General features: G+C 49.1%; 1 protein-coding gene across 8 annotated transcripts in view; it reads left to right on the top strand.

Annotated features, from left to right (window-relative positions):
• The window catches only part of rapgef2b (Rap guanine nucleotide exchange factor 2b), a 387,135-nt gene that overhangs the window by 114,155 nt on the left and 248,821 nt on the right, over positions 1–24,159 (top strand). For 6 of the 8 annotated variants that reach the window (XM_048527135.2, XM_048527046.1, XM_059644742.1 and 3 more), the window contains exon 3: positions 5,487–5,543. The exons of 1 other annotated variant lie outside the window; for it this stretch is intronic. In XM_048527135.2, the coding sequence (XP_048383092.1) occupies positions 5,487–5,543 (57 nt within the window). Of the gene's footprint in view, positions 1–5,486; positions 5,544–17,664; positions 17,683–24,159 lie in introns of those variants that run through there. One more of the 8 variants, XM_048527055.2, reaches the window with a different exon arrangement.

Below are 24,159 nucleotides of genomic sequence, written 5' to 3'. Positions count from 1 at the left end.
GCAGACTAACGCACTCCAAGGTCCAGGACTATGTGCTGAGGGATGCGCTAAAGCTTGGGGCAGCTGCCGCCAAGGCGCGGTGGAGAAAGACCATGGTATGAAACCCCTCGTCCAGAATAGAAAAAAGGGCCCTATCTGGTAACTGGGCCCAGCTGGCGCCTTCCCCAACTGGTCAGGGGGCCAACTGGGACTGTGCGGCGTGACAACTGCCGGGGTATTTTTTTTGCTTTGTTTTTTTTTCTTCTTTGTTTGTTTTTTTCCTTTAGTTGATGTATGTACCCCCTCGGTAACCCGGAGCGGCTTGCATGACTGGGTAGGTATATAAATATGTTTTATTTTTTGTACATCTTATGAATAAAGTATATTTTTTTGAAATAAAAAACAGGTGACGAAACGTCTGAAAACTAACCGTCCAGCTCAGCGAGCAAACTCACATCCAGAACCTCAACCTGAGCTACAAATCTTCTCAAAACTCGCTAGAAATGAGATACTTGTAAATAACTGCCAAAGTCTCTTGATCTGAACATAATCAAAATTTCTTGAATATAAAAAGGACTGTCTAGTGGCTCGGACTGATTACCACATCTGTAAAGATTAGCTGAGGGATAATTACCTGCGATTTAAAACTCACCATTTGAAATATAAAGCTCAATGAACTTTCCACAATGTTGACACAGGAATAAGATTTCTTGACCACAGGTATTGCGGAACAAGAGCTTAAATCTGAAACCTGTTCTTCAAATAACAAAACTTGTGATTCCCATTGTTTCAGAGATAGTAGGAACTGCACTTGCCAGAAAATCTGAGGTAACAAGGTGTAGAGCTGGATGAACACAACACGCCAGGCAGCATCAGAGGAGCAGGAAAGCTGACGTTTTGGGCCTAGACCCTTCTTTCCCTTGCTTATTCAAAGTCCAACGCTGGAGGTGCTGGGCTTTTGGACCTGGCTTGGCGTGGGGGATGCAGCACCATGTCATACTTGACCTTGGTCAGTTTGGATTCCTTAGCAGTGTTCCAGCAATAAGTCAAGGCCCTTCTCATCTGGGAACGAGTATTATCTGGCCGATCCAAGTTATTAGTACGAATTCCCGTCACCACAGCCTCAGGTAAACACTGCAGCAAAAGAGCATTGAACTGTGGTGAGGGATTCCCTGCAATGTAGGCACTATCACCGGCATATGTGGAGCAGAAATGGTCCCAGAAATCAGGGTCGTCCTCCCCGTCTTTGGGTTTGCACTATCGCACTTTGGTAATGTCTACCGGCTGCTGTAAGGTTCGCTTAAGTGTATCTTTAATGGTTTGTAGCCAAAGACCTTCAGCCACGAGACCTGTAAAAGCATCCCAATCTTGGGGAGCCGGGTTTCCTACGTGGCCTTTCCAGCTAGTACATTCACTATGGGTAAGAGCCATATAGCACAGTTGAAAGAGGTCTTGGGGGATATTTTGGTACATTTGAATAGTGCCCAGGATGTAATCTATGAAGTCATCAGGATTAGTCTTTTGATCAGGGGCCCATGACATAATTAAACACATCTCTTGCGGCTTCCAAAGGGTGTGAACCTGCATGGTATTTTGACCCCCCTGTGGTGGGTTCGGGTGAGGGACTGTGTGATTAGGAAGTTGTCAATTTTTTTTTTAACGGGGATCCTTCTTTAGGTGATGGTTATCTGAGGGTCCCTCCCAAACACTGTCCTCAGATTCATTATCCTCCGCCTGTGACTCAGGACTATCGTACTCTTCACTACTTGCAGAATCGCTAGGGAACACTAGACAGGCACTAGAGTGCCGAGAAAACTGCGTGCAGGGCTTACGTTTTTTCGGGCTCCCCCGTGAGTCTTAAAAGAATCATGCCCTCTCTCCTTTGGTCCACTAGCAGTCTGTTCCGTATCCTGTTTCTTGTTTGTCTGTTTAGTTTTAGACCTAGTACAACAGGAGATAGAGTCTGTGAATGGCCCCTGAGTCAGATACATAGCAGAAGGAGAAGCTGTGGGTTCAGCAAGAGAATTGTGTGGGCTGGTTACTGAAAGGCCTGGAGATTCTATGACAGGAGGTTTGGTTTGGGCTTGGATGGCATATAGTGACGGTGGTAAAGACGCAGGCGATTGCTGGGACTTATTGTAGTGTTGGGATGCCTGTAGGTATAAGTTGGCCAAAGACTGGTAGAGTTGTGGAGGGGGTAGTGGTCCTGATGGGGCAGAGGAGTGCTTTCCCCAGATGACCTCGTCTTGCTCATCTGTGTCATTGCTTTGGAACAACATCGGCAAGTCACATATGTCAGGAGGTTTATTTTCCGTCAACTCAGCCTGCGCTGTAATCCCTGTTCTCTGTTTCATCTTTCCCTTTCCAGCCTTTCTTGTTTAACTCTTTCCTGTTCATTCATTTCGTGATCCTCACACTGCAACTTTAAAACGTCCCAAGTGTTTGATTTCCCCTCATTATCACAGGCACTAATCCCACTCCCATGTGCATTATCCACCCAACTGGCCAGTTTTGATTTCTCAGTCAGCTCCTCAGCTCTTTTCCTCCAGGATGACATTAACCCTTCCCATTTGCTTCCTGCATTACGTGTCCATATTGCTTCCTCGGCTTTAATACATAGATCTACATCCCACATTCCCCCTATGGCCAATTCTCATTTCCCAATTTTTTTGTTTAGGCATGCCGACAGACGTCTGAGCCGTACTTCATTTTCGGGGTCATCCTGACCTAACCGAGGCAAAGAGGTTCGGACACCTGACTTACCCAAAATCTTGTCCAATTTTAACGCTTTTACCTCTTACTTATTTCTGTATACTATTACAGTGTCCTTGGTCTCCACACCCACTTCAGGGTCCTGACCTTCGCGTGGGGGATCTCATCTTTTAACAACCAGTCTAAGGCAGGGTGGTTGAGACAGACACTGTAGTTATCCTTTACCTACATTCCAGGGACTCGAACTCACTACTTTAACGTCCGAATTCCTGATACTTATATTGGGAGGACTGTAACCTCCCAGACTTACTTAGTCAATTTATACTGACCTGGGGACTCTAACCCCGGCCACCAGAGGATTGTAACCTGCCGCAATTAGTGTATCATAGCCCTGGGGACTCTAACCTCCAGGCATTAGGATTTATCAGTGTCCAAGATGGTGAGTTGTCTCGGGGTTCCGTCAGTACAGAGCTACGTAGGGACCAAGGGTCGCATGGGTGGTAGGTTAGTTAGAGAGACCAAGGTGAATCATACCTTGTAGGTCTGTCCATCTCACGCCACCGATACCCGAACGATCACTTATTCAGTCCTCCACATACAACCTCCATAAATGTTGGAACCCAGCTCGCTGCACCAAATGTTAGGTTCGTTTTTCAGAGCCCCTCACAGACTTGATGCAATAGCAAGACACTGACCTGGCTACGAAAACACAATCCTTTATTATTCAGCAAGTACAAGCTTTGGAGGATCACTGCACTCAACCCGGCACAGAGTGCTAAGTTCCGTAAGCGATTCTCCCCAAACAGTGGACAGTCCCCGCTTTTTATACTCTATTTTGGCTGATACATAAAATAATGGCTACGTTTGGAACATAAAGAGAACAGGATACAGCATTGAACGTTCACAAAGTGATAACGACAGGATGCAATTTCAAGTCGCTGAAGTGACAGAATGCGATTTCAAGCCGTCGAAGTGTCTGGCTTGAACAAAAGTCACTGACCTGGCTGCTTCAGTAGAAACAGAAGTTTCATACCTTTGCAGAAGTTTCACCCCTTTATAGAATTACAGAAGTCCCACAACTTTACAAACGTTTCCCAGCCAATCCTATTCAGGCAGGAAGTTTAAGACAGTTTCCACATACCCCTGTGTGAGAAGATAAGGAGTGTCAAAATTAATGAGATGCCATCCCATTAACATCTCACAATGATCTCCATTTCTCATTATTCGAGTCACTGCAACCACTATACAACACACCCATTCATCTCCAGTGGCACAAACACAAGTTAAACAGGATACAGCAATTTAATGTAACAAAGTGTGAAGCTGGACGAACACAGCAGGCCAAGCAGCATCTCAGGAGTTTCGGGTCTAGACCTTTCATCAGAGAGGGGTATGGGGAGCGGGTTCTGAAATAAATGGGGAGAGAGGGGGAGGCGGACCGAAGATGGATAGAGGAGAAGATAGGTGGAGAGGAGAGTATGTGTGGGGAGGTGGGAAGGGGATAGGTCAGTCGAGGGAGGACAGACAGGTCAAGGAGGTGGGATGAGGTTAGTAGGTGGGAAATGGAAGTGTGGCTTGAGGTGGGAGGAGGCCTCCTGCATTGCCACAGTGATGCCACCCGACGGTTGCAGGAACAGCAACTGATGTTCCGCTTGTGAACCCTGCAGCCCAATGGTATCAATGTGGACTTCACAAGCTTCAAAATCTCCCCTCCCCCCACTGCATCCCACAACCAGCCCAGCTTGTCCCCGCCTCCCTAACCTGTTCTTCCTCTCACCTATCCTCTCCTCCCACCTCAAGCCGCACCTCCATTTCCCACCTACTAACCTCATCCCGCCTCCTCGACCTGTCCGTCCTCTCTGGACTGACCTATCCCCTCCCCACCTATACTCTCCTCTCCACCTATCTTCTCCTGTATCCATCTTCGGTCCGCCTCCCCCTCGCTCCCTATTTATTTCAGAACCCTCTCCCCATCCCCCTCTCTGATGAAGGGTCTAGGCCCGAAACGCCAGCTTTCCTGCTCCTGAGATGCTGCTTGGCCTGCTGTGTTCATCCAGCTTTACACTTTGTTATCTTGGATTCTCCAGCATCTGCAGTTCCCATTATCTCTATAGCAATTTAATGTACTTTCTACGATTGAATTGGTGTTCTTAGTGAATAGTACTGAATTGGAAATACCAAATGTAAATAAATTGTCTGCATTTCCAAATTTGTTAAGCGTATTCCATTTTTGTTTTGTGTCTGTGCAGTCTTCTGGTATTAATGTTAAGTTATTTGATTTGGGGATGTGGACTTGGTTTGTAATCTAAGGAGAAATAGTTGGGCCTCTGGATGTGGATCTTCTGTTATAAGTTTAGACGAAGTGTTACTTGCCCAGGCTGTTGCGTTGATTTATTTTTTTGTGTGTTCAGTCTGTGTCTTTCAGGTAGTGCTGTCTTGATTTCTCAGCTATTCTTCTACTGTGCCCATATTATTAATCCTTTTTATTTGGATTGGCTTTTCTAATTAACTTCACCAATTTATTTATCTGTACATTCACTCTTGTGTCCTTTTACTGATTTGCACAAATGACATTGATTTTCAAAGATAAAAATTAAATTCCCTTTTCATAGATGCTGATTGATTTGCCATGCATTTTCACTGGTTTCTGTTCTAGTCCCAAAATGAAATATTATTTCCCTGTTGGGAAATTGTAATTTTGGTTTTTAAGGAATGAAGTTTTAAGTTTGTTTGAAAATTTTGTCCTCTGTTACTTATTTTTGATCACACTCCAGTATTATATTTTTATGTTTCAGATTAATGTGTGAAACTGTCAGATATGAAAGACATGAAGCAAATGAAGTCCTATACTAGTAAGTCTGGCCATTTATTTTCAGGCATTTTGTTAATGAATAGGATTTATAACTGACATTGTAAAATTAAAATACAATCTTGCTTATAAAGATTTTAAAAGCTTTAAGCTATTAGACGTAGCTCATAACTTCTTTGTCATCAGATATAGTCCTATATCTGAGAGTATTAGGTTGCGTGCAAGAAACACTACAAATATCAACTATGCTGAAAAAATCCTCAAAATGCAGTGATATACTATAAATATATCTAGTTCCCAGACCTTGTCTTTGAATAAGTTTTTTTCTTTGCTGTTTCCATCTCCGATGTGACCTTCTGAAAATGAGATTTTTCAGTTTATTGTAGTAGTCAACTGTTTTTGAATGCCCAGTTTTAATTGCTCACTTTAAGAGACATGTCTGTTTATTTCGTATGGAGCATCTGAGAAGAATATAGGCAATTGAGGTTAATGGAGGACTGGAGTGTGTGAAGCACATGCAGCTTCTAGGGATTGGCAATGGCAGCAATAATGAGGGGCTTGGTTGGAAAACAAAACCAAGTAAAACCAGCAGCAAAGTTACCGTGGTAACAAAGTGAGGAGCTGGATGAACACAGCAGGCCAAGCAGCATCTTAGGAGCTCCTAAAATGCTGCTTGGACTGCTGTGTTCATCCACTCCGCACTTTGTTATCTTGGATTCTCCAGCATCTGCAGTTCCCATTATTTCTGAAGCAAAGTTACTATGGTTGGACACATAGTTTCAATGAAGAATGAAATTGATGGACGAGATAGGAATATCAAGAATGCAAAGCAAATGGCAAAGAAGGGATGAAAGAAATGGGATGGGGAGGGTTGCTGACATTAGAATTGTGGCAACATAGTGGGGATCTATGTCTGGTGCTTCTCCACATAGCTGAATTCTCTCATTCCAGGTATCTTTCTATTAAGTCTCCTCTGAGCCCTCTCCAAGGCTATAAAAAGTCAAAAACTTCAAAAATTCTGTGCTCTCAATTGGCATAGTTAAGGTCTCATTTGTGATAACTATCACTTTCTTGCTTTTTAACTCTGTGCCTTGGATAATAAAGCTAAGCATTCTGTATACTGTTTTTTAAACAGGTTTATCATTGTGCCCGGTCACCTTTCAAATATATTGTTGCAAAAGATATCCTAGCCCATGCTTTGCTTTTTGAATGTACTGTTGTTGCATTAACTAAGAAGATCACTTGATAGACCATTTTTTAAATGTTAACTTGAATACCAGCAGGGTATCTTTTGTCTTGAAGAAAATAGTCAATATGGGAATAAATGGTTTATTGTTAGGTTGTAAGGCTGTGACCAGTGGAATATCACAAGGATCAGTGCTTGGGACCCCAGTTGTTCACCATCTGTATCAATGATTTGGATGTAGTGTCGATTTGTAATATTCCCAAGTTTGCAGATGGTACAAAACCTGGTGCAAATGACAGTCATGAAAAGGTACCAAGAGGCTTCAAGTGACTGGCTGAGTGGGCAAAAATTGAATATAATGCAGTTGTGTGAGATTATCTGCTTTAGTCAGAAGATGATGATACAGCATATTTCTTTATTGCTGAAGAATTGGAAATTGATGTGCAAAAGAACCTCAGCTTGTTATTATTGTTCAAAAATCTCTACAAACTAGAATGTAGGTGTAGCAAGCTACTTGGAAGGTAATTGGTATGTTCACCTTTATTGCAGGAGGATTTGAGAGTAGGAATAAAGAAGCCTTGATTCAATTCTGTAGAACATTAAGACTGTACCTGGAGTATTAATATGCAGCTTGGATCCCCCTTACCTAAGGATTTATGTAATGGCCAGAGAGGGACCATAGCCGAAGTTCGCGAGGTGGAATCCTGGGTGGTGGGATTATCCAATGAGGAGAGACTGAAGAGACTGGGCCTGTATTCTTTGGCATTTAGAAGAATCAGCAGTGATCTTGTAGAAATTTTTAAAATTCTTAGAGTCCATGCGGAAAGGATATTGGTGTTACGTGGTGGCTCGGTGATTAGCACTTCTCCCTCACAGGGACGTGGGTTTGATTCCAGCCTTGGTTGACTGTTTGGAGTTTGCGCATTCTTTCTGTGTCTGCATGGGTTTCCTCTGGTGCTCCAGTTTCTTCCCACAGTCCAGAGATGTGCAGGTTAGGTGGATTGTCCATGCTAAATTTTCCAGGGATGTGTAAGTTAGGTGAATTAGCCATGGTAAATGTGGGACTACAGGGATGGGTGAGATGCTCTTCGGAGGGTTGTTGTGGATCTAATGAGCCAAAAAGCCTTTTTCCACACTCAAGGGATTCCATAACTCTATGATTTCCATGATTGCAAGACGCAAAATAAGGAAAAGTCTCAGAATAAAAGGCAAGCCTTTTGGGACTGAACTGAGGAGGAATATCTTCACTGAGAGGGAGGTGAATGTTTGGAATTCTGTCCCCTAGAGGTTGTGGAAACTCAAAGTCAATACATGGATAGATATTTTTCTAATTACTAATTGCATCAAGGGATTTATGGTTAGTGTAGGAAGATGGCTTTCAGGTGGATGATCAGCCATGACCTAGAATGACAAAGCAGGCTTGCAGGTTTGAATGTTCTACCCCTGTGTTCCTAGGAAAATTTAGTTGTACGGCACTTGAGTGTTGCTGAAAGAAGACACAGTTTGTTGAAGCTTTTTGTCTTGCACTCATCACGACAATTTTCAATAAATAGTAAATAAAAGGGAAAAATATTTGTCCTGAATGTGTGCACTGATTGGTGGAGGAGAGTTCAGACTAGAATAGCAGGGTTACGAGAACCTGATGTGGAGACCAGAATGAGAAAAGCAGAAAGTAGTATGGAAGGCCAAGCGGAACTAGCATGTGACATTGCTGGAGCATAAGCAAAGGTGTCTTTTTAACCTTTTTAAACAGAAGTCTAAATGCGCTATATCCGAATGCGTGGAGTGTTTGTCATAAGGCAATCAAATTACCAGTGCAAATTGTTGTAACAGAGACAAACTCTGGCTGCAAAAGATTGAATTACTTCATTTAAAAGGCATAACAGTTGACGGTTAATATTTAAGCAGTGAATGTGAGCGATGCAACAGTTAGATATTCCTTTCGGGCAAATGAACACAACAAGAAAAATAGCCTAACTATGTTTAATAACAGAAATGAAGAATGGTATAAGTTCAGAGAAGAGTCATAAAAAGTTGCTCAAAGAAATAGTAAGCTCGAGGACGAGAATCAGTGTCAAATTTAGCAAAGGAGAACTAAGATTTTGATTTAAGCGGGGAAAACTAGAGTGAACTTGCCAGGGTCATGAAAGTGTGATCAGAGGTAATGGGAACTGCAGATGCTGGAGAATCCAAGATGACAAAGTGTGGAGCTAGATGAACACAGCAGGCCAAGCAGCATCTTAGGAGCACAAAAGCTGACTTTTCGGGCCTAGACACTTATCAGAGTGAATAAAGGGCGTGAAAGAGAAGGGAGAACAGCGATAGGGAGACCAGGGGGCGCAGGACAAGGAGAGAGCAGAAAAGGGGGTTGGGGAGAGGATTCTGAAATTAATGGGGAGAGAGGGGGAGGCGGACTGAAGATGATAGAGGAGAAGATAGGTGGAGAGGAGAGTATGGATGGGGTGGTAGGGAGGGGATAGGTCAGTCCAGGGAGGACGGACAGGTCAAGGGGGCGGGATGAGGTTAGTAGGTAGGAAATGAGGTGTGGCTTGAGGTGGGAGGAGGGGATCGGTGAGAGGAAGAACAGGTTAGGCAAGCTGGGACGAGTTGGGCTGGTTTTGTGATGCAGTGGGGGGAGGGAAGATTTTGAAGCTGGTGAAATCCACATTGATGCCGTTGGGCTGCAGGGTTCCCAATCCGACCCCACCACCAAAGACATTTTTCCCACCCCACCCTAGTCTGCCTTCCGGAGAGACCACTCTCTCCGTGACTCCCTTGTCCGCTCCATACTCCCCTCCAACCCCACCACACCTGGCACTTTCCCCTGCAACCGCAGGAAGTGCTACACCTGCCCCCACACCACCTCCCTCACCCGCATCCCAGGCCCCAAGATGACTTTCCACATCAAGCACATGTTCACCTGCACATCTGCCAATGTGGTATTCTGCATCCGCTGTACATGGTGTGGCTCCCTCTACATTGGGGAAACCAAGCGGAGGCTTGGGGACCGCTTTGCAGAACACCTACGCTCGGTTCGCAGTAAACAACTGCACCTCTCAGTCGCGAACCATTTCAACTCCCCCTCCGATTCCTCAGACGACACGTCCATCCTGGGTCTCCTGCAGTGCCATTAATGATGCCACCGTAGGTTGCAGGAACAACAACTCATATTCCGCTTGGGAACCCTGCAGCCCAATGGCATCAATGTGGATTTCACCAGCTTCAAAATCCATCTCCCCCCCACCCCCACTTCCCCCCCCGCCCCACTGCATCCCAAAACCAGCCCAGCTCGTCCCAGCCTGCCTAACCTGTTCTTCTTCTCACCGATCCCCTCCTCCCACCTCAAGCCACACCTCCATTTCCTACCTGCTAACCTCATCCCACCCCCTTGACCTGTCCGACCTCCCCGGACTGACCTATTCCCTCCCTACCTCCCCACCCATACTCTCCTCTCCACCTATCTTCTCCTCTATCCATATTCGGCCTGCCTCCCTCCCTCTCCCCATTTATTTCAGAATCCTCTCCCCATTCCACCTTATCTGATGAAGGGTCTAGGTCCGAAACGTCAGCTTTTGTGCTCCTAAGATGCTGCTTGGCCTGCTGTGTTCATCCAGCTCCACACTTTGTTATCTAGGGTCATGAACGTTGACTGCATGAGCTAGTTATAGTACACAAAAATAAAAAGATTAGTGAAGACAAATATAAAACCTTTACAATCTGGAACAAGAGTGCTGATAATGAAGTACAAGGAAACAATACTTTCAGTTTTGTCTTCAAAGAAACAAAGGGATAATTTCCTAGAAATTCTTTCTTGAGAAGGAGGAATTGAAGGAGATTAGTATCAGTACTGGAGTAAGTAATAGCACTGAAAGCTAATAAATCCTAAGAGCCTGGTAATGTGTACATCCTAATGTAGTGAAGGAGGTGGCCATGGAAATGGTGGATGTGATGGTTGTCATCTTCTAAATTTCTGTAGATTCCAGAACTGGAGAGTAGTAAATGCAACCCATTTTTGCAATATGGAGGCAGGAAAAATGGGGAATTAACAAACCAATTAACCTAACATTGGTTTTATGGTAAATGCTGGCCTCTATTTATAACGAATGGAGACACCAATAGCATTGTACCGAGTTGACATGGATTTATGAAAGGGAAATCGTATTTGACAAGCCTCCTGAAATTTTGACACTGCATCTAGTAGAATAGGTGAGGGAGAATCAGACATGGTTTATTTTGATTATCAGAAAGTTTTTGGTTAAGTCTCACTTAAGTGTTTAGTGTGTAAAATCAAAGATATGGGATTGGTGGTAGTCTACTGGCATGGATTGAGATTTGGTGAGCATATAGGGAACAGAGTAAGAATAAATGGGTTAACATAGCACGGAGCTAGAGGAACACAGCAGGCCGGGCTACATCAGATGAGCAGGAAAGTTGACATTTCAGGTCGGGACACTCGTTCAGAAATGAAGAGGGCGAAGGGAGCTGGGAGATAAATAGAGAAGTGGGGTGGTGCTGGAGAAGGTAGGTGGGATGCTAAGTGCATGTAGGAAGTGGTGGGGATTGAACTTTGGGATGGGTGGAGTGGATAGGTGGGAGAGTAGATGGACAGGTTTTGTCAGGCTAAGGAGGCGGGGATGAGAGGGTTGGAAATGGGATGAGGCCAGGTGTGGGGAGATTTAAAAACTGGTGAATTCCATGTTTAGGCCATTGGGTATAGGCTCCCCGGATGGAATATGAGGTGTGCATCATCCAGTTTTTAGGTGGTGTTGTGAAACTGGAGGGGGCCTGGGGTGGGCATGTCACCCAGGGAGTGGAGGGGGAATTAGAATGATTGGCAACTGGAAGGTGTTGTCATTTGTCGTGTACAGCGTGCGGATGCTCTACAAAATGGTCTCTGAGTCTATGATTGGCCTCCCCGATGTAGAGGAGGCCACATAGGGAGCAGCGGATACAGGAGACGAAGTTGATGGATGTACAGGTGGAGCTGACATGAAAGGTGCATTTCGGGCCTTGAATGAAAGTGAGGGGTGGGTGGGTGTCGGGGCAGGTATAGCACTTCCTGCGGTTGCAGAGAAAGGTGCCAGGTGTGATGGGGTTAGTGGGGTGTGTGGAGCAGACGAGAGAGCCATGGAGAGACCAATCTCTACAAAAGGCAGATAGGGATGGGGAGGGAAATATCTCTGGTTGTGGGATCATATTGTAGGTGGCAGAAGTGGCGTAGAATGATACTGGATGTGGAGGTTGGTGAGGTGGTATATGAGACCAAGGGGGCGGATTATGTCTTTATTTTTGTTGGGGGAGGGGTTGTGAGGGCAGAAGTGCAGGAAATTCAAGAGATGTGGTTGAGGGCATTTGTGATCACTGGAGGGGGGAATGTTATGTTCCTTGAAATAGGACATCTGGGATGTTTGGGAGTGGAACTTTCCATTTTGGGAGCAGACGTGGTGGAGTAGAACGAATTGGGAGTAGGGGATTGCATTCTTGCAGGAGGGTCGGTGAGAGGAACTATAGTCCAGGTAGCTGTGGGAGTCAGTGGGTTTGAAAAAGATATTAGTTTCGAGGCAGTTGCTAGAGATAGAAACAGAGAGGTCCATGAAGGAGAGGTAAGTATTGGAGATGATCCAGGTGAATTTGGAGGTTGGGAGTGAAAGGTGTTAGTAAAGTTGACGACTTTTGCACAACGCAGCACCGACATAGTCATCATTGTTCTGCAGGAAGAGGTGTGAGATAGTGCCAGTATAACAGTGGAAAAGAGATTGTTTGACATATTCTATGAAGAAACAGGCATTGATTGGGACCATGCAGGTTCCCATGGCTACCCCCTTAATCTGTAGGAAGTGGGAGGAGTTAAAGGAGAAGTTGTTCAGGGTAAGGACAATTTCTGTTAAGCGGATCAGGATGTCAGTGGAGAGGGCTGGTTGGGCCTGCAGGAGAGGAAGAAGGCAGCATTTAGGCCATCTGCGTCTTTTTTAGGAATGGAAGTGACAGGGGGGATACTGCTTGTGCGTCCACTATTTGCAACATAAATCAACGATTTGGATGGGGGAATCAAATATAATTTTCCAAATTTGCTGATGACTCAAAACTAATGGGTTTGTGAATGGTGAGGATATTAAGAGGCTTCAAGTTGATTTAGATACAGAACAAGGCATCGTAACAACAGAGTAGGCCATTTTGGACTGAGATGAAGAAGTTTACGGGCTACTAGAATTGAAACGATTAAGGTTAGTAAGGAGGAGGTGTTATTAATTCTAGAAGGTGTGAAGGTAGATAAATCTCCTGGGCCAGATGGGATTTTTCCAAGGATTCTGTGGGAAGTTAGGGAGGAGGTGGCGGAGCCTTTGGCCTTGATCTTTGAATCCTCATTGTCTGCAGGTTTAGTACCAGAGGACTGGAGGATTGCAAATGTTGTGCCCTTGTTCAAGAAGAGCAGTAGGGATGACCCAGGTACTTATAGACCTGTGAGCCTTACGTCTGTTGTAGGAAAAATTTTGGAAAGGATTATAAGGGATAGGATTTATAATCATCTAGCAAGCAACAATTTGATTGGAGATAGTCAGCATGGATTCGTCAAGGGCAGGTCGTGTCTCATAAACCTCATTGAGGTTTTGAGAAGGTGAGCAAGCATGTGGATGAGGGAAGGACAGTTAACGTGGTGTACGTGGACTTCAGAAAAGCCTTTGATAAGGTTCCACATGGTAGGCTACTGGAGAAAATACAGAGGCACGGGATTGAGGGAGATTTAGCAGTTTGGATTAGAAACTGGCTTTCTGTAAGAACAAGTGGTGGTTGATGGAAAATATTCAGCCTGGAGTCTGGTTACTAGGGGTGTGCCTCAAGGATCTGTTTTGGGAGCACTGCTGTTTGTCATTTTTATAAATGACTTGGACGCAGGCTTGGGTGGATGGGTTAGTAAGTTTGCAGATGACACTAAAATCGGTGGAGTGGTGGACAGTATGGAAGAATGTTGCAGGTTACAGAGAGACTTGGATAAACTGCAGAATTGGGCTGAAAGGTGGCAAATGGAGTTTAATATGGATAAATGTGAGGTGATTCACTTTGGGAGGAATAATAGGAAGGTAGGATACTGGGTCAACGGATAGATTCTTGGTAGTGTGGATGTGCAGAGGGATCTTGGTGTCCATGTACATCGATCCCAGAAAGTTGCCACCCAGATTGATAGTGCTGTTAAGGCGGCTTACGGTGTATTAGGTTTTATTGGTCGAGGGATTGAGTTCCAGAGCCGTGATGTCATGCTGCAACTGTACAAAATGCTAGTGCGGCCTCATTTGGAATATTGCGTGCAGTTCTGGTCGCCCCATTACAGGAAGGATGTGGAAGCATTGGAAAAGGTGCAGAGGAGATTTACCAGGATAACAAAGTGTGAAGCTGGGTGAACACAGCAGGCCAAGCAGCATCTCAGGAGCACAAAAGCTGATGTTTTGGGCCTAGACGCTTCATCAGAGAGGGGATGGGGAGAGGGTCCTGGAATAAACAGGGAGAGAGGGGGACGCGGACCGAAGATGGAGAAAAAAGAAAATAGGTGGAGAGGAGAGTATAGGTGGGGAGGGGATAGGTCAGTCCAGGGAAGATGGACAGGTCAAGGAGGCGGGATGAGGTTAGTAGGTAGGAATTGGAGGTAAGAACAGGTTAGGGAGGCGGGGACAGGCTGGGCTGGTTTTGGGATGCAGTGGGGGGAGGGGATGAGCTGGGCTGGTTTTGGGGAGCAGTGGAGGAAGGGGAGATTTTGAAGCTGGTGAAGTCCACATTGATACCATTGGGCTGCAGGGTTCCCAAGCGGAATATGAGTTGCTGTTCCTGCAACCTTCGAGTGACATCATTGTGGCGCTGCAGGAGGCCGATGATGGACATGTCGTCTGAGGAATCGGAGGAGGAGTTCAAATGGTTCGCGACTGGGAGGTGCAGTGGTTTATTGCGAACCGAGCGGAAGTGTTCTGCAAAGCTGTCCCCAGACCTCTGCTTGGTTTCCCCAATGTAGAGGGAGCCACACCGGGTTACAGTATACCACATTGGCAGATATGCAGGTGAGCACCTGCTTAATGTGGAAAGTCATCTTGGGGCCTGGGATGGGGGTGAGGAAGGATGTGTGGGGGCAAGTGTAGCACTTCCTGCGGTTGCAGAGGAAGGTGCCGGGTGTGGTGGGGTTGGAGGGGAGTGTGGAGCAGACAAGGGAGTCACAGAGAGAGTGGTCTGTCCGGAAGGCAGACAAGGGTGGGGATGGAAAAATACCTTGGGTGGTGGGGTCGGATTGTAGATGGCGGAAGTGTCGGAGGATGATGCGTTGTATCCGGAGGTTGTTGGGGTGGTATGTGAGAACGAGGGGGATCCTCTTGGGGCGGTGGTGTCGGGGGTGGGGTGTGATGGATGTGTTGCGGGAAATGCAGGAGATGCGGTCAAGGGCGTTCTCGACCACTGCGGGGGGGAAGGTTGCGGTCCTTGAAGAACGTGGACATCTGGGGCGTGCGGGAGTGGAATGCCTCATCCTTGGAGCCGATGCGGCGGCGGCGGAGGAATTGGGAATAGGGGATGGCAATTTTGCAGGAGGGTGAGTGGGAGGAGGTGTATTCTTGGTAGCTGTGGGAGTCGGTGGGCTTGAAATGGACATCAGTTTCCAGCTGGTTACCTGAGATGGAGACTGAGAGGTCCAGGAAGGTGAGCGATGTGTTGGAGGTGGCCCAGGTGCACCTGAGGTTGGGGTGGAAGGTGTTGGTGAAGTGTATGAACTGTTCGAGCTCGTCTGGGGAGTAACAGGCGGTGCCGATACAGTCATCAATGTACCGGAGGAAGAGGTGGGTTTTGGGGCCAGTGTAGGTGCGGAAGAGGTACTGTTCCACGTAACCTACAAAGAGGCAGGTATAGCTTCGGCCCATGCGGGTACCCATGGCCACCCCCTTTGTCTGTGGGAAGTGGAAGGAATCAAAAGAGAAGTTGTTGAGGGTGAGGACGAGTTCGGCTAGGCGGATGAGGGTGTCGGTGGAGGGGGACTGGTCGGGAGTGTGGGACAGGAAGAAGTGGAGGGCCTTGAGGCCATCTGCATGAGGAATACAGGTGTATAGGGACCGGATGTCCATGATGAAAATGGGGTGTTGGGGACCAGGGAATTGGAAGCTCTGGAGGAGGTGGAGGGCGTGGGTGGTGCCACGGATGTAGGTAGGGAGTTCCTGGACCAAAGGGGAGAAAATGGAGTCCAGGTAGGTGGAGATGAGTTTGGTGCGGCAGGAAAGAGGCTGAGACAATTGGTCGCCTAGGGCAGGCAGGTTTGTGGATTTTGGGAAGGAGGTAGAAATGAGCCGTGCGGGGTTGGTGAACAATAAGGTCGGAGGCTGTGGGTGGAAGGTCCCCTGATGTGGTGAGGTCATGGATGGTATTGGAGATGATGGTTTGGTGCTCGACGGTGGGGTCATGATCAAGGGGGCGGTAGGAGGAGGTGTCGGAGAGTTGGCGTTTGGCTTCGGCGATGTGGAGGTCAGTGCGCCATACTACCACTGCGCCTCCCTTGTCTGCGGGTTTGATGGTGAGTTTGGGGGTTGGAGCGGAGGACTGCCCGTTCTCCGGGGGAGAGGTTCGAGTGGGTGAGAGGTGTGGAGAGGTTGAGGCAGTTAATGTCTCGACGGCAGTTGGAGATGAAGAGGTCGAGGGAGGGTAGGAAGCCTCGGGGTGGTGTCCAAGAAGAGGACTTGTGTTGGAGGTAGGTGAAGGGGTCAGTGGAGGGAGGGTTAGGCTCCTGGTTAAAGAGGTGAGCATGGAGGCGAAGGTGGCGGAAAAACTGCTCTATGTCCAAACATGACTGGTATTTGTTGATGTGTGGGTGGAGCGGGACAAAGGTGAGCCCCTTGCTTAGGACTGACCGTTCTTCCTCAGTCAGGGGGAGGTCTGGGGGGATGTGAAGATTCGGCAAGGCTCAGTGTGGCTGTCTTCTCTGGGGTTGCTGGCTGTGGAGGTTGTGGGTGGAGCGTGGGCCCTATGAAGAAAGGTTGAGGGATTTGGGTCTGTTCTCATTGGAGAGAAGGAGGCTAAGAGGGGATTCAATAGAGACTTATAAGATGATCAGAGGATTAGATAGGGTGGACAGTGAGAGTCTTTTTCCGAGGATGATGACTTCAGCTTGTACAAGGGGGCATAGCTACAAAGTGAGGGGTGATAGATTCAAGACAGATGTCAGAGGCAGGTTCTTTACTCGGAGAGTGGTAAGGGTGTGGAACACCCTGCCTGCCCATGTAGTTAACTCACCCACATTAGGGGCATTTGAACAGTCCTTGGATAAGTATATGGATAATGATGGGATAATATAGGGGGAGGAGCTGAGATTAGTTCACAGGTCGGTGCAACATCGAGGGTCGAAGGGCCTGTTCTGTGCTGTATTGTTCTATGTTCTATGTTTGTTTACTCAGTTTGATAAATTTGTGGAATTGTGAACCACAGAGTGTCTGGAGATCAAATCACTGAAAATATTTCAGAAAGAAATAGGTTTGTTGTGACTTGAGTATCAAGGACTATGGGCAGAAAATGGCTCATGGTTTGGCTGAATGGCCTAATTAGCCGATTTTCTATATTTCTCTGGTTGGAAAGTAGAATCTCGTAGAAACATTACCATGGAAAATGCACCATTTAGATGATGAAATACAATTTAATTGTCAAACTTTGTTTCAATTTTGAACTTAGCAGAATGACTGATTGTTCAAAGTAGTGCCCTGAGGAAATATCCAGGGAATGGGCTATCAACCATTTATTTCAGTTGCAATGGGCACAGAGTGAATGTATTTGATAAGTAGAGTAATTGAGATCTACGGCACAGAAAAAACATAGTTTTCAACTGGCATGGACCACTATCTGCTGTAATCCCATTTTCTTGCATTTGGCCCATAGCCTTGTTTGCAACATTAAGTGCATACTAAATAATTTCTGATATGTTACGAGGGTTTTTGCTTCCTCCACCTTTACAGGCAGTGAGTTCCAACTTCCAATCAGGCTCGAGGTGAAAAGTTTTACCCCATGTCTCCTTGAAACCTCTGCCCTTTGCCTTAAATCAGTGCTGGATGAGAGTTTGCTCGTTGAGCTGGAAGGTTAGTTTTCAGACATTCGTCACTTTTTTTTAATTTGAAAAAATATAGTTTATTCATAAGATGTACAAAAAATAAAACATATTTATACACCTACCCAGTCATGCGAGCCGCTCTGGGTTACCCAGGGGGTATGTACACCAACTAAAGGAAAAAACAAACAAAGAAGAAAAAACAAGCAAAGAAAATACCCTGGCAGTCGTCACCCCGCACAGTCCCAGTTAGCCCCCTGACCAGTCGGGGAAGGCGCCAGCTGGGCCCAGGTACCAGATAAGGCCCTTTTTTTCTATTCTGGACAAGGGGTTTCATACGGTGGTCTTTCCCCACCACGCCTTGGCGGCGGCTGCACGTAGTCCTGGACCTTGGAGTGCACCAGAGAAATATAGAAAATCGGCTAATTAGGCCATTCAGCCAAACCATGAGCCATTTTCTGCCCATAGTCCTTGATACTCAAGTCACAACAAACCTATTTCTTTCTGAAATATTTTCAGTGATTTGATCTCCAGACACTCAGTTGGGGTCAGTTCTTTCAGCTGGCAGACCAGCAAGTTGCGGGCAGACCAAAGAGCGTCTTTCACCACATTGATGGTCCTCCAGGCGCAGTTGATGTTGGTCTCGATGTGCATCGCAGGAAACAGCCCGTAGAGCACGGAGTCCCGCATCATGGAGCTGCTCGGGACAAACCTCGACAAATACCACTGCATCCCCCTCCAGACCTCCTGCGCATAGGCACACTTCAGAAGGAGGTGATCGACAGTCTCGTCCCCCCTCAGCTGCCTCGAGGGCAGCGTGCGGTGGCGCAGAGATTCCGGGCATGCATAAAGGATCTCACTGGCGGAGCCCCTCTCACCGCCAGCCAAGCAATGTCCTTGTGCTTGTTTGAAAGTTCTGGCGATGAGGCATTCTGCCAAACGACTTTGGCAGTCTGCGTGGGGAACCACTTGACGGGATCCACCCTCTCCTTTTTCCTGAAGGGTCTCGAGGATACTACGTGCTGATCACTGCCTGACGGCCTTGTGGTCCAAGGTGTTTCCCTTCAAAAATTTCTCCACGAAGGACAGGTGGTACGGGACGGTCCAACTACTCGGAGCGTTTCGCGGCAACGAGGCCAGGCCCATGCTTCGCAACACCGGGGACAGGTAGAACCTCAGTAAGTAGTGACACTTGGTGGTTGTGTACTGAGGATCTACGCACAGCTTGATGCAGCTGCACACAAAGGTAGCCATCAGGGCAAGGGTGGCATTCGGTACGCCTTTTCCCCCATTTTCCAGGTCTTTGTACATGGTGTCTCTGTGGATCCGGTCCATCCTCGACCCCTAAATGAAGTGGAAGATGGCCCGGGTGACCGCAGTGGCGCAGGTCCAGGGAATAGGCCAGGCCTGCGCCACATACAACAGTACCGAAAGCCCCTCGCACCTGACAACCAGGTTCTTACCCGCGATGGAGAGGGACCGGAGCGTCCACCTGCCCAGCTTCTGCTTCAGTTTGGTGATACGCTCCTCCCAAGTCTTAGTGCATGCCCCAGCTCCACCAGACCAAACACCTAGCACCTTCAGGTAGTCTGTCCTGACGGTGAAGGGGATGAAGGAGCGGTCGTCCCAGTTCCCGAAGAACATGACCTCGCTCTTACCCCTATTGACTTTGGCACCCGAGGCCAGGCTTTGGCACCTGACTCCAGATCTGAGGGGAAAACTGTCCCATTCCCACCCGTTGATCGAGACTGCGCTAACCATGTTGGTGTAGAGCAGCCGGATACAATTGCGGATGCCCTCCCCGAACCCCAATTTGGAGAGGACGTCCCTCATGTAAGCATGAGCGACCCTGTCGAAGGCCTTGTCCTGGTCCAGGCCCACGAGGCAGGTGTCCACCCACCTGCCCTGCACGTAGACGATGGTATCCCTGATGAGCGCGAGGCTCTCAGCGATCTTCCTGCCCGGCACAGCACAAGTTTGGTCAGGGTGAATCACCGACTCCAGGACAGACCTGACCCGGTTTGCTATGACCTTGGCCAGGATTTTGTAGTCCACGTTCAATAGTGAAATCGGACGCCAATTCTTAATTTGTTCCCTCTCTCCCTTCCTCTTGTAAATGAGGGTGATGATGCCCTTCCTCATGGACTTGCACATTTCTCCTGCCCGAAGCGCACTATCGTACACCTCCAGCAGGTCCTGGCTGACCAGGTCCCACAGAGCGGAATACAGCTCGACCGGTAAGCCGTCGCTCCCGGGAGTTTTATTCCTCTCCAAAGACTCGAGTGCTCTGGTCAGCTCGTCCAGGGATATCGGCCGGTCCAGCCACTCCCTCGTGCCGTCGTCTAAGACCTCCGTGACAGACGACAGGAACGACTTGGAGGGCGTGCTGTCCGTGGGCTTCGTGTCATACAGTCCGGCATAGAAGGATCTGCTGATCCTCAAAATGTCGGGCCGAGACGACGTCACCGAGCAGTCGTCCTCCTTCACCCGGCCAAGCACAGTGCTCGCTTTGTGCACCTTCTGAAAGAAGAAACGCGAGCACATCTCGTCCTGCTCCACGAAGTGGACCCTGGACCAGAGGATCATCCTGGAGGCCTCTGCGGCGAAGAGCGAGGCTTGCTGGCCCCTCACGTCGCGGAGGTCCTCTGTGACATCAACCCCCATCAACTGCAGAAAGAGCAGGTTCTGCATCCTTTTCTGGAGTCGCGACAGCTTTCCCCGCCTCTCTCTCGCCTTCCGAACACCCTTGAGGACAAAGAACCTCTTGATGTTCTCCTTCACCGTCTCCCACCAGTTGCCCGGAGACTCAGAGGGGTTTCACGGTTTTCCAACCGGCGTACTCCCTCTTAAGCTCCTCGACGTTCTCTGGGGTCAACAGAGTGGTGTTGAGCTTCCACGTCCCCTTGCCGGCCGGCTGGTCGTCCTGTAAGTGATAGTCGGCCAGCAGGAGGCAGTGGTCAGAGAAGAACACCGGCTCGACGCCGGTGGACTTGACCGAGAACGCCCGTGACACAAACAGGAAGTCTATCCTTTAGCGAATAGACCTGTCCGGCCGCGACCAGGCGTCCCTCCGCTGCGCTCCATCTGCAGGGGTGCTGAAGACGTCGAGCGGCTTGGCGTCCTTCACCATGCCCATCAGGAATCTGGACGTGACGTCCAGTTGACTCTCCCCACCTGCTGTCCCCATGCCGGATCTTCCATCTGCATCGATGATGCAGTTGAAGTCTCCGCCTAGGATGACCGGCCTGGACGTCGCCAGCAGGGGTGGAAGCCGCTACAGAACGGCCAACCGCTCATTCCGTACCGCTAGGGCGTACATGTTGATCAGCCTCAGGGGAGCGTTCCTGTAGGTGACCTCAGCCACTAGGAGGCGACCCCCTACCACCTCCTGAACTTGAGAGATGGTGAAGTCGCGCCCCTGCAGCAGAATCGCCCGGCCCGAGGAGCGACAGTCGTTACCCCCCGACCAGATCGAAGGCCCACAGGTCCAGGCGCCGGACCATTTCCCGTACCCGCTGAGGTGCCCTATCGTCCGCCTTGGCGGTGGTCAGGTAGGCCAGCGTGGACACACATCTTGCAGTGGACTTGACGCTGCACACATTAATGCTCGCAACATGTAACCCCATTTTGGGCAGTGTCCGCAGTACCCTCCCCAAGTCCAAGGTCCAGCCCCTCCATCTGTCCCTTCATGCCCATTGCCCGGGCTAACTGCTGGACGCTCTCCGGGGTGAGGAAACCATCTGTGCTGCCTTCCGGTTGGCATCCCCCCATCGGGGGTACGGAGGCAGGAGAGTCCGGCTCTGGGTCAGGCTGGGGACGCGCTGTTTCCTCCTTCCCTCCTGGATGTTCTCGGAGGCCCTCCAGGGGCCGATTTCTCAGCAACAAACCCAAACAAACAGACAAAACGGGCCCAGAAACCATAACCGCTCTCTCCTACATCAAAGACATTTCCGAAATGACTGCCAGACTACTCGGACCACTTGACATCAGGGTAGCCCACAAATGCACCCACACACTAAAACAGCAACTAATGAACTTAAAAGAGCCTATACAGGCAGCAAGCAAAACGAACGTCGTCTACAAAATACCTTGCAAGAACTGTGACAAACACTACATTGGACAAACTGGCAGGAAGCTAGCCACCAGGATACATGAACATCAACTAGCCACAAAACGACATGACCCACTATCACTCGTATCCTTACATACAGACGAGGAAGGACACCACTTTGATTTGGACAACACATCCATCCTAGGACAAGCCAAACAGAGACACGCACGAGAATTCCTAGAAGCATGGCATTCCAACCGGAACTCCATCAACAAACACATTGATGTGGAGCCAATCCACTATCCCCTTAGAAAAAGAACAGGAAATGACATCACCAACACAGGAAATGACATCACCAACCCAAGGAAACCCAAACAGATAAATAGAAAGCGGGACATAACACCAGCGCTTCGTCGGAGGCTCACTGTTGATGTTACCTAGAATGGTGACGAAACATCTGGGAACAAACCTTCGAGCTTAGTGAACCAGCTTACATCTGGAACAAAATAAAGACCCACTCTCTTGTGGACCGAGAGGAGGAGAGTGCTATGTTGGAGGTTAAAGGAAGACATCGGGTTGTCTGTGAACCCTTGCGACCGGTGGATCTTAATGCTGGCTTCGGCCTAACGCTGGTTCAGGGGATCAGCCAACCTGTAACGATGGCTGCGGCACGTGCTCGTGCCCCAGTTCAGGGGGTCTGGAACACCATCTGTGTTTCCGTGAAGAAGGTGGATGAAGGTGCACCTGTGGACCGCACCTCCTTCGTGAAGAGGGTCCTGTTGGACTGTTGCGGGTTCGCTGCTGCGGACATTTACTGCCTGCAGGATTTCTCCGGAGGAGGTTTTTACGATGTGACCTTCAGCAGTGCCAACCTTTGCGAGCGCTTTCTGGAGGTTTTCAAGGAGAAAGGAGGTGAGGGTCCCCTCTGTGTATTGACCGCTGTCCCGCTGTTTGTGATGCCAGCGCAGAGGAGCTGTATGGTGACTGTACACATGTACAACCCGCATGTGCCAGCAGTTGATATCCTGACCTTCCTTGGAAGGTACGTGAAGGTGGAAGGGGACCTAACTGACATCATGGACCCCTTTGGCATCTGGACCAGGAAGAGGCAGGTCAAGGTGACGCTGAAGATGGGCGCGGACAGGAACGTCGTACACCCACCGTCCAGCTTCGCAATCGGTGGGAGCAAGGGCTACCTGACCTATACAGGGCAACCTAAATGGGCTACCATGCCTGTGGTTGGTCAGGTCACGTGGCGGCCGACTGCAAAGCCACCATTTGCAGGAACTGCAGGGAGGAGGGACACCTTGCAAAGAATTGCCCACAAGTGAAAAGCTGCAACCTTTGCGGGGAAGCGCGCCACCTCTATAGGACATGCCCGCAGCGGGGGACCACCTACGCCCAGGTCGCCGGCAGGGGCAATGCGGGCCGGCCAGCCCGCCCGGAGGAGAGGAAGGCACCAGAGCCCAGCAAGGACCCCACTAATGTGCAGGAGGGCCCAGCCCTGCAGGTTGGGCCCGAGGCCAGCAAATCGCCCCTGCAGGCTCCGCTCCCCCCCGACAACCCGGAGTCGATGGAGGCGGTGACAGGCGACCCAGGGGAGTGGACGACGGTCCGGAAAGAGAGGAGGAAGGTGCGTCGGCAGGCCCAGGAACCGCACCCATCAGGCGGGAAGAGGTAGCTACAGGGGGGCTATAAGAGCTCCTCTGACTAGGGGGATTTGGAGAGGGCCCGCCCGAAGCAGAAGTTAAAGATCTCGAGGGAGAAGGAAAGCAGCACCACGCTTCCAGGTGACAGGAGGCGTCCTGGGGCTCCGTCCAACACCCAGTCACCTGCCGATGTGGCACTGGAGGGCCCCCCAGAACTTCCAGGCGGGAAGAGGAAACCGCGTCCCCAGCCTGACCCAGACCCAGACCCTCATGCCTCCGTACCCCTTACTGGGGGATGCCACCCGGAAGGGAGCACGGATGGTTTCCTCACCCCGGAGAGCGTCCAGCAGTTAGCCCGGGTTATGGGGATGAAGGGACAGATGGAGGGGCTGGACGTGGGACTTGGGGAGGGTACTGCGGTCACTGCCCACAATGGGGGTACGAGTTGCGAAGATTAATGTGCGCAGTGTCAAGTCCACCGCAAGATGTGCATCCAGGTTGGCCTACCTGACCACCATCAAGGTGGACCTCCTGTTTCCGCAGGAGTGCGGGATACCGCACCTCGGCAGGTACGGGAAATGGTCCGGCGCCTGGACCTGTGGGTCTTCGATCTGGTCGGGGGGTAACGACTGTTGCTCCTCGGGCCTGGCTATTCTGCTGCGGGGGCGCGACTTCACCATCTCTCTAGTTCAGGAGGTTGTGGGGGGAACGCCTCCTAGT

This window comes from Stegostoma tigrinum, chromosome 1, assembly GCF_030684315.1.
Source record: "Stegostoma tigrinum isolate sSteTig4 chromosome 1, sSteTig4.hap1, whole genome shotgun sequence".
Classification (NCBI taxonomy): domain Eukaryota; kingdom Metazoa; phylum Chordata; class Chondrichthyes; order Orectolobiformes; family Stegostomatidae; genus Stegostoma; species Stegostoma tigrinum.
This window is presented reverse-complemented; position numbering and strand designations above follow the sequence as displayed.